A 10,662-nucleotide genomic window follows, 5' to 3' on the forward strand; every position below is an offset into this window, starting at 1 on the left:
AAGGTACAACGCATGCCCAGCCGCTCAGGCACACAAATGGCCAGCTCACCCGTCAAACTCCAACAGGCTCAAGCATGGGCACGTGCAAGCTCTTTGGCGAGTTTATCCACTAAAACTCTCTGGTATCTTACTTTAATGCTTTTTTTAGCAGTGTTTTGCAGAGCAGCTTTGACAAAGGGCTGAAAGCACTAAGGGAACTCTCTGGCAACTCTCTAGGATGGCGGGCAGCTGCCACAGCTCCTAAGGGCCAGGCTGGAGCTCATGAAAGCAGAGGAACACCTCAAGGGATGAGTGCGTAGGGCGGGCGAGGATCCCGCTCTCCTGAGGGACAGCCTGGGCCCTATTTCTCACCACCCCACAAACCTCCATCACAGGAGAAGACACTTGCTGGCCTGGTCCCCACCATCTCCACGCAGCCGCAGGTCGTGAGCCACCGCCACGGGCGAGCAGAGGAGCCTGTCGTTGCCATCAGAGCCAACGAGCCCTAAAAGCAGATCAGCTTCAAGGAAATCATCAATTCTGCTATCCTCCGATGGGAGGAGGATCTCAGAAGGGAGATCTCAGTGGAAAGAGAAGGGAAATGGTCAAAATTTAGCACCAAGGAAGCAGCAACACCAGAAATGTTACCACGTGATCACGGCGAGAGGCTGACCTACGCCTCAGATGTAGATACTATTTTTGCTTACACATTACAAAGGCGCTTTATTTGACGATAGCTGCCTTTCCCTCCTGAGGTCCCAGGAACCCGGGACAGGTACCCCCCAGGCAACAGAGGGTAAAACCCCAAATTCAACCCACCCCTGTGGAAGCCAGCACAGACCTGCACGACGGGGCACGTCACAGTGAAAAAAAACCTCACTCTTCCTTTTTAAAAAAAAATAAATGAATAAAATAAAAGGTCACAAGTCTGAGGAGCTTGCCGAGTTTCCATGAAGACATGCCTGTAGCAGGTGGCGAGGTGCGAGGCGCCTCTGTGAGGGGAGGTGGGGGCCGGTTCCAGCCGGTTCCAACCGCCCCACCACAGGGCACAGCCCGGGCCCCTCGTCCTGGCTGGTGGCGCCTCAGGCAAAGTGTATTATAAAAGTGGGGGGAAAAAAAACAAAACCAAAAAAAAAAAACCAGAACCAAAAATTCAGCCGGCTGGAGGGACACAGCGAGAGATCACACAGAAAGCAATGACTCTCACTGCATTCTCTCATGTAAAGAGGGACCGATGCCCTGAAGTCTAAAGTTCATCTCCCCTACTCGATGCAGACCTCCCCACCGCCCACCCCAGAAAGAGTAATTACAAGTTTCCTCCTCGAGGCGTTATCTGCTTCCTCTCATGCCGTCCCTGGCTCTTTTCCGAGCTCTGCAGCTCGCACGCCTTGCACATTACATTGGCACAACTGAGCTTTAACATTTGAAGCGGATTAAAACCTCAGCCGTAGCACACAGGTCACTGAGACTCAGGTGAGAAGACGTTCACACACTGATGAATGAAGGCAGCAGCCTTCTCACACAGCCTTTGAACTTACTGAGCACACCCCAGTACGGAGCCACTGCCCCACACGCCTAGCCAGGGCCTAAAGTCTATCCTGAAGACTGTCCTAGCAGAAGCAGAGCTAACGATCCTGATGCAAAGGGTATGCGCCCAGTCCTGACAACAACATCAAACTCCTTAGACTTTGTACCCGCGAAAGCTGACTTTCAGGAGTCCGACTCCTAGAGCAGGATCTGGAAACACCTCTTTCCTCTGAGCAAGGAATTAGCAAGTCAAGGAGGAAGGTGTCCAAAAAAAAAAAAATCAGGATCCGTAACACACTGCGAGGAAACACCAACAGAGAGGGGACGTAACGCATCTGGAAGCTCAAGTCAGTCTGGTGGGAGGCATCTCTACCTGCCTTGGGACCGCAGCTTTGCTCTCTCTTTCAGCCTGAAGCGGGACGGCCCTTTTGTTTCAGGAACTCAAGAAGATTCACTCTTTTCTCACAAAAACGTTGCCTTTCTCTGTGCTTTAAGATACACATTATTCTTTCACCTTTCCCGTTGGAGCTGCGACTCGACAGAAAAGAACTCGGCAGTCACCGGTACAAAATGGGAAGAAGGAGCATGACCAAACTCTGTGCTGCAAGAGCTGTGGGCCAGGTTTTTCTCTTATAAATCCAATAGTTGTTTAATACAAGTAAAGAAACGGTCAAGGAAGAAAGGACTACATACAGCTAGACTTCTAACAGTACTTGGCAGTCTAAGTTACTGAATGCTATACATAGCAAAAAGACCATTCCTAATTTAAAAACTAAGTTGAAATATACTGCCAGCTTGCTAGGAAACAGCAAAGCTTTAATAAACTTCTTGGGGGAACTGCTTTATAAGTAAAGGCTTTAAGCCTCTGTTAGTTCAAAAGAGATGCTGAAAGAAAAAGAATTAAAAAGAAATGGGCATAGCTGACACATCGTAAAAGGAATAAAATTTTACTTCCCCATCGAGAACTGAGCACAGAACAAAAGTCAGACTGGTTAAAGCAATCATGTAATGTAACAGCTAGGCTAAAATTTGGCTCACTCCACCTAGAGACAGGATGACCAATTAAGCACCTCCTCTTGCCTTATTTATAATAAGAGCCTTTCTCTGCCACTAAACTCAAGGTCCTGCTGAGGTTTCCACCTACTGGGTCAAAACAAGCCCTGCTTCCCTGCTATCTGAAACACAGAAAAGGACTCAGCCCCGCTAAGCTGAGTTATACTATAATCCTATATATATAGTTTTGTTAATATATATATAGTTTATACTATAATCCTGTTCTAGGAATTTTGGTATTCATTTTGTCATGTTTGTAAGATAATATTTACAAATGTCTTTCACTCAATGTCTGCAAGATGTTATTGCAATGCATTAAGTAGACAATTAATATTTTCATTACATTTCTTTGAGGTAGATTTCCCACCCGCTCCCAGCACTGGTTCCTTGATTTCTTTGGACTCCTAGTTGGAAATGAAGATATGTGGGGTCAGACACCAGAATCTTGGGTGCCCCGTTCCCCAAGAGCACTCTAGTTAAGAGTCTCCACTCACCCTCCTTTCATGCTAGAACAACCAATCTGGACACAAAGATTTTTTCTTCCCGCTCTTCTTCATACAAATAAATAAAAGATAAATAACTAAGACACCGTAACGTTACAGACCTTAAGAGTTAGACTGCAAAATTGCATTTGTGAGTTAGGTATCTACATTTCATCTAACTCACACTGTTGGCACTTGCACAGCATTTTGGATTCCCTCATCCCCATTTCACAGAGAATGGAACTGAAACACACAAATATGGAACTGATCAATCAAAAATCCAGCTGAAATACCCTAATAATCAAAGTCCATGCCCAACAGGACCAGTCAGATGACTACACTTAATTATAGTTTCTATGCTTTTCTGAATTAGCAACAGATTTGCTTGCCCAAAGGCAACCCGCATCTCTCAATTGCCACTTTGGTTCTATCATGCTGTCACACAATTTGCAATGGAGCTGAATTTGTTTCTTTGCCTGTAAAGCTACTTCACATGGAAGTCTGAGTTTCAGCTGTTACTACCAATATTATTATAAAATCAGAATACTCCACTAGCTTCACTGAGGTTGTCTTGGACTGAAATTGCTAAATCCCCAAGGAAAAAAAGAGCCCTACATTTTCTCTAGGATAAATCAAATCATGACATCACTCCTCCGAAACTTTGTAATAAACAGTTTGTCACTTACAGTAAGAGAGGTAACATCACTGATCAAATATTTAATTAAAAATAATAGTTTCTCCTTCTTTTGTGCATGACTTCCCACCAACCCCCTTCTTCATTTCTTCTTTTTGCCTCTAAACGCAACTGAAAGAATGCTCAAAACTTATAAAGCTTTCCATTTCTAAGAGTTTAATTCTCAGAAAAAGAATCTTGCTTAGGAAAACGATCCGTATTTTCACTACAGCAGTGCACACAACTGTCTGGGTTGGGGAAAAATTACCGTTTCTCTACCTCAAAGATGTAGACTTCAAGGGACACAAAGAAACACTCTCAGTTTGAACGGCTCTAATAAAGCCATTTTAGGAAATGCATCTTACAAGACAGAAAACAAACCACAGGGAACCTTTGAGTAAGCTCAGAGCCCTGTTACATTCTGTAGGGACACTACCAAAGGCAGCGGGCAAAACTGTCCCTGTGAAAACCGCACTCCGAAGAACATACTCACAAACTCTTCTTCTCATTTCTTAAACTATGAAATCCTCAGCGGTGAAACCACAGGAGTGAAGAGGTCTTCTAATGTGGCTCCATGTTCAGCAATTAGCCTGCCAGGTGAAGCAGGTCCTCCCCTGCCCAGAGCCCCAGAGGCAACACAGGAGCAGCGTGGTGCAGCGAGGCACAGCATGCATTAACTACTCACATATGGCAAGAACTAATCAAAGCAAAGCTTTCAGCAAAGGACCACGTCTTGCTGACTGGAATAGCTGGTCCAAGAGGATACAGTAATTCTGAAACTAAGCACTAACTTCCAGTCTTTTTCTCTCCCTTGAGCGTGTCACGTTGGCTGGGGTTTCTTTGTGAATCTCTATGGGAAAAGGTATTATTTCTAAGCCAGAAATAGCCACTGCCCATACATTGCCCCAAGTTCTGTATTGGTTTTACTGTATGGCAAGAGAAAAAACAAAATTAAGTATCTCCTGATTCCAGCCAAAGGACCTGGCACACAGCCAATCAGTAGTTGTAAAGTAAGTCACCTCTGTTAGTAAATGGGAATTCATACAGCTGCCGTTATACTGCTGCCATTTAACAAATAATGGATATGAACAAGAAGGGAAGCATCCAACGGAGCAGCCTCGGATTCCATCCCATCTGAGAGCAGCAGCAAAAGACCCCTTGTAGACGTGTCTCAGGATGGAGTAATAGACCAAAGGTCTTCAGTCTTCTGCCAGCCCAAGGGCAGATGAGCTTAAAAGAGAATAATTTTCCCGAGCGATCTTCCAAGAAGTTTTATACTAGAGGCGAGATCCAAGCACAGGGCTATTCCTGTTGTGCATTAGCAAGAACTTCTGTCGTGGGAGTTAAAAAAAAAAAACACTGTATTTACCTAACTATGGACTTCAAATAGTTTATTCACTTTGTACGGTGAATTGTTCATTGCTTCCTGTGAACATCTATCTTCCAACTTCTCTGCTCATGTCAGCTTTACAAGCTCTACTTTTTTTTTTATGCTAGTCTCCTCTAAGTTTGTAAACTACTGATGGGGTCCTCCAAGGCCAAAGGAACTGAATATCTGTGACATCTTCACCATTAGCCTTCCAAAGCTACGTTCCGTTTCAAAGGTTTCAGTCAGTGTCCTGAAAAACGCATCTCAGTCTTCCTCCCTGCAGCTCTGACCACCAGTCTGTGAAAACTCACCATGACAGTTTGTCAGTGTGGTTGCGATTAGCTGTACAGAATGGCACCTGGAAACACTAAAATATTTTAAGTCACTTAGGCCAATGCAGTCTTTAGAGGAATGATTGTACTTTAATATTGTTTGTCCATAACACACAAACCTGGAGTCAGGGGTATGAGAAGAAAAAACAATTTATATCTTTAAATAAATAAATTAATGCCCTTCTTCTAGACATTAATCCAGGAATCAGTGAAAATTATGCTACTCATTGTATCATAAAGGATTGGAAATATGACTAACAAAGTCTGAGAAGGCCTCCAGAAGTTTCTCTGCTCCGGCCCCCTAAACCAGCCTTGGCCAGGTAAAGAAGGAACTAAGATTATAAACCCGCTTCTTTTATTACTTACAATAAAGTCAGTTAACATTGCAGTTCTAGAACTAAAGCTAAATGAGATCATAACCGTTTAAAAACAGCTACAGAGGACAGATATCAAAGAGTGAGGCACTAAGACGCACATTTCAACATAAAGCACAGTAAAGAAAAAACAAACATAGGGAGTCTCAACAATAAAAATGTTCGTAACTGTGCTTTAATGTGCATGTTAATCTCAACTGACTTAAACGTCTTTCTCACCAAATAAGCATATTGTAGCAGCTCAGTGCTTCCACCCTATGGGATGCTGTCTTTTTACCTGGACCTTACTTAAGTCTATGGTAAAACTTGCTAATTCATCCAGAAGTTCACTCACTAAAAATACAAAAGAAACTAAAACCATTTTAAATCACTTCACAAGCAATATCTTAGAAAATTGAATTAAAAAGAAAAAAATCACAATTCAGAGTGACTTATTCTGTACCTGGTGCTCTGCATGGACAGTTAAATGCAATACTGTTCAATTTTCTCACTTTAACAGTTTTCACAAACCTGATGAAAGACTTGCTGCACATTACTAATCATTGTCAACACATTAAATGCTTTCTCATAGTTACATAACTTCAGCTGTGTGTCTCTGCACAGGTACAATCACAGAGAAAAAGTACACAAGAATACAACCGAGTCCATGCCTCAGAAGTTCTTTGACATATTTAGTTAGAAATAAACATTGGGGAGTGTTGAAAGCCCTATCCAAAAATACTTCCCTAAAGATCTCTAACCTCAACTGCCTGACAGCACACTAAAAAAAAAAAAAATGTCATGTGTTTCAGGAAAGTAAAAAAGACTATTTCCAAAAAAATAAAAATAAAATAAAGTGACAGTTTAGTAAGACCACCATTACCAGAAGACCACCAGGGAATCAGGTCAGCATCAAAGCTCTTATGAGCTCATGCAGGCAGAATTGAGATAAGAGAATTGAGGACATTTGTCTTACCTTGGAATAAAAATGCTTTGCTGGCATTGTGTAGTCCTGACACTTGTGTTACCCCAAGGGTTGTATTCACAAGATCCAGCTCTGTGATGATATCAATTTGTAAGTCAGGATCCATTCCAAATCCTACAGCTGTTGGAGGCACAGAGAGAGAGAGAAAGAGTTAGATCAATATTTATTTCAAATCAGGTAATGAAAAGAATGGAGAAGAATATCTAGTGCAGACATTTCTAGTACCCTCATACACACACACACTGTATATAGTAATTACTTATACAACAGTAATTTAATTCTGCTGCAGGAAAGGTAAGATATTCTTTTCCAATTCTTTCAACTAAACTATTTCCTTTCCACAGATTTTACTACACACAAGTTAAAGCATTCTAAAACGGATACATTAATCCAGTATCTTCTTAAGGCTGAAGAGTAATAAATAAATAAAAGCAAAACCACCTATGCAAAAAGATAAAAGAGATTTGCAGCACTCATCTATTGGCTACGCTATTTCCAGGGAGACGCGAGGACTGAAAATTCCTCTCGCATTTCACACCTAACCGCGACAAACACATCAGGCCCCAGAGCTCATAATCTAAACGTAATCTGTTTTCCCAACTGGACAAAATGACCCTGGAGGAGATATGGTAGCAGGGCAAAGGATGCCATCCTGTAATCCAAGAGCCCTGGGTGACTCACAAAACTGTTTGATATCGCTTCGGAAGCGCGCCTCCGTATTTCAGCACAGACAGTGCCTGTGAAGCGCGCCAAAGCCTACCTACAAATAGCAGACATTCATTCACCTAAACCAGCAGTAGCACCTTCTGGTCTGCAGGAGCACCTACTGGAGAAGTACAAATCTAAACTTAAAATTTTGAAAAGGCTTATGCCCAAGACCGGGCACTCCTTGAACTAGTAGGGACCTGATGGGTTTGACAGAAAAGACACACACCAAGCAGTTTGAAGTTACTATGCTCAAACATTCAGGACAACCTGATGGTTCAGGAAGACCAAGTTCATTAAAGACCTCTCCTTTTTCTAGTGATGAGAAGAGGCCAGCCCAACCACAGTGTCTCTCTCAACATAGCAATAAGCACGGCATGAAATCTGTGCCCAAGATATAGGTCAAATATCTCGTGTGGGATCCAAGCACTCTCTTAATGAAATTTTTCATTAACATCATTAGTAACAGGAACAGGCTCCAAGAATGAAATCCTGACACCGCCAAAGTCAATGGTATAAGTCCCACTGACTTCCGCAGAGCAAGGACATTACCTGTAAAGCACATCCAGATTGATTTCCACTGAGTGGACTTCACGTTCAGGTCCAAATTGATTCATTTGTTATTCCAGGACTGTGTTTCTGGATCAGTTAAGCAGCAAATATTCTAGTCTGGTTCTTTGAAAAGCTCTAAGAAATTACTGAGGTGTACAGAACGAACAAGAATTTACGTATTCTACTCATAAATCATTTGCACCACAGCACTTTCTCCTTTCCTTTACTCAAGGATTAAAGCTTGTTGGAATAACATGTTGTGCTAATGCAGAGGATTCTACAGCACAAGGGGCAGAGTAGTAAAAAATACTGAAAAGATAGCTTCAGGAGGTCTCTAGCAACCTTGACTCTAACAAGGAGAATTAAGATCTAGAGGCATCTGGCAGAACTGAAGAGTTCCAAGAGTCCAAGAGTGCTGGCATATCCAAGTGTGTACACACACAGTGCTTTCATAAGGATGTGGGCATAAGTACGTTTTTGTAGAAAATTAAAATTAGAGACTATGAACCCAGATAAACTTCTCCAGAGGTAACAACTTCCCAGGTCATCAGCAACACCATCAGGCTTTTAGTACCATCTTTGACTTCACCCACCTTAGACACTCAGGCACCACAAATGACACTGTGCATGCTGAGGGACCAACTGACCAACAGGAGAGGACTTATCTACCTATTGATTCCCCACCTACAGTGACTCTTCCAGTGCAAGGGCTGCAACCTACAAACTCCAGACATAAACACATACATAAATACAGGGAGCAGCCTTTCTGGGCAAAAAAAAGAAGTAAAAGCAAAGATTGTTTTAGGAGAAAAACAGGAGGGCTTGCTATTTCTTCTAAGGTTTTAATTCAGAAGAAAAGCAGCACACTGTAAATTGTGGGAACTTATCTACCAGGAGAGACAGTGTCTGCTGCCCCTGCTGAGAACAGAGTATGCTGTTCTCCTCATTTCAAAGGGGTTAGGTCTATTCAGATCAGCAAAAACCTACTAATACGAAGGAAGGTCAAGTAGGGACTAAAACTTGCTCAATAGAAAGGACGAACTATGTCCAGTAAGACAAATCTTGACCTCATTAATGTCAGTGAAAGCTCTGCTACAGACATCAACAGGGTGAGGACAGAAACCACATCTAGCAAGTATAGGCACTCCCATAAATCACAGTAGCTCCACTGCTCTATTAGAGCTGTTTATTCCAGCCTGAATACCTGAGGCTCAACAAGTATAGATCACCGTGGCTCCACAGGCTTCGATTTATGCCAGTGAAGGATCTTGTGTGACAACTTCAGTGTGCCCCTTTCCCAGCTTTTAAAATGCTTTCAAAAACAGAGACTATTTCTAATGTCACAGAAACTATTTAGCAAGAGCTTACACTGCTTTAAATACCTAGTCCTTTCCCTGTGCTGGCTCTTCAAACTGCAGCAGGCACTCAAAAGCCTGGTTAATAATTAATAAACAACAAATCAGCAGCTTCAGTATGATAACCAAGTCTCCTTTTCCCCTGTGGTCTCTCACAGTCTACCAGAAAGATACCACAGGCATATCAACTGCACTTGCATCTAGTATTTTATGTTGCCTTTCTTCAGTGGCACAGGAAACTGGAAATGCCGTTTCTTTCTGAAGTAAAAATTAACCATAAATCCATATGCTCTCACTGGAGAGCAGTGCAAAGCTTGAGCCCGATCCTGACTGATGTGGCTTTCAATTCCTATTTAAAGTAATTGGGCCATTCCCCTTAAATCAGTGGCTTACAGAAGCAAAACTCCAAATGATTCAGTCAGGTGGGCGGGAGTAGATATCAGCTCAGGACTTGGCGGACTTGGCCCAATGTGAACTGAAGGCACTACAGTAGATTAGAGGATTAAGCCATATAATTACGAACGATGTCACTAGGAAATCCCTAAAAGAAATTAATTCTGCCTTACAGCACCGACAGCTTGTATTCTCTGCTTGCGCCTTTATCACCTACACCCAAGCACCAGCAATCACGCCACGCTCCATCTAGCTAATGTGCAGCCCTGCAACATATGCAGCATGTTTATCATTTCCTCGACATGCGTAACGTGCTGTTTGGGGATGGAAAAACTTTTAAGTAAAAGCACACTCAACACAACCGAGTCATTTCCACGTACCCAAGTGCAATCATTCAAACGGTAAAGAGCAGGCTCTGGGAGAGGCAGTTTTTCCTCTCGCAGCTTCAGCAGCAATTGTTGCACACAAAGAACTTTCCGACTGGCTTCGCAATTCCAAGTAGTGGAGTTTCGGGTCCTACTGACCGTGTCAAACGTCTGCGTGCACAACTGGTGGGAACACCCCTACGAAAGGGACGAGCGGTATTTTCTTCCAACTATTTTTATGTCACACCTCTCAAGATCCGTAGATTTAATGAGGTAATAATTACCATAAGAATAACTATAATGTTAAAACACGGATGCCTTTGCACTTCAGAATATCGTACTGGGTCATTTGCCTGAGGAAAGCACCATCGAGAAACGTCCCCCTCCGTGGGCTCCAGCCGAGGAGGAGCGGTACCTGGGGCACGGGCAAGGAGAACAAAGCCTCCGCAAGGAACAAGAAGCGGCGTTCGGGTCGCGCAAGGCTGGAACAGTAACCCGGCGGGCACGGAATCCGCAGGCACAACGCGCCCGCAGCCACC

At 43.1% G+C, this 10,662-nt stretch overlaps 1 protein-coding gene across 1 annotated transcript in view; it reads right to left on the minus strand.

Moving 5' to 3' along the window:
- Nucleotides 1-8,023, minus strand: part of NELL1 (NEL-like 1 (chicken)) — a gene marked incomplete at its 3' end in the record, with an annotated part of 145,962 nt that extends 137,939 nt beyond the window's left edge. The window contains exons 1-2 of the mRNA XM_010288482.1: nucleotides 8,011-8,023; nucleotides 6,745-6,873 (exon numbers count right to left, since the gene is read on the minus strand). Coding sequence (XP_010286784.1) covers nucleotides 6,745-6,873; nucleotides 8,011-8,023 — 142 coding nt within the window. The remainder of the gene's footprint in view (nucleotides 1-6,744; nucleotides 6,874-8,010) is intronic.
- Nucleotides 8,024-10,662: the final 2,639 nt, after the last annotated feature.

Source organism: Phaethon lepturus, unplaced genomic scaffold (assembly GCF_000687285.1).
Source record: "Phaethon lepturus isolate BGI_N335 unplaced genomic scaffold, ASM68728v1 scaffold3516, whole genome shotgun sequence".
NCBI classification, from domain to species: domain Eukaryota; kingdom Metazoa; phylum Chordata; class Aves; order Phaethontiformes; family Phaethontidae; genus Phaethon; species Phaethon lepturus.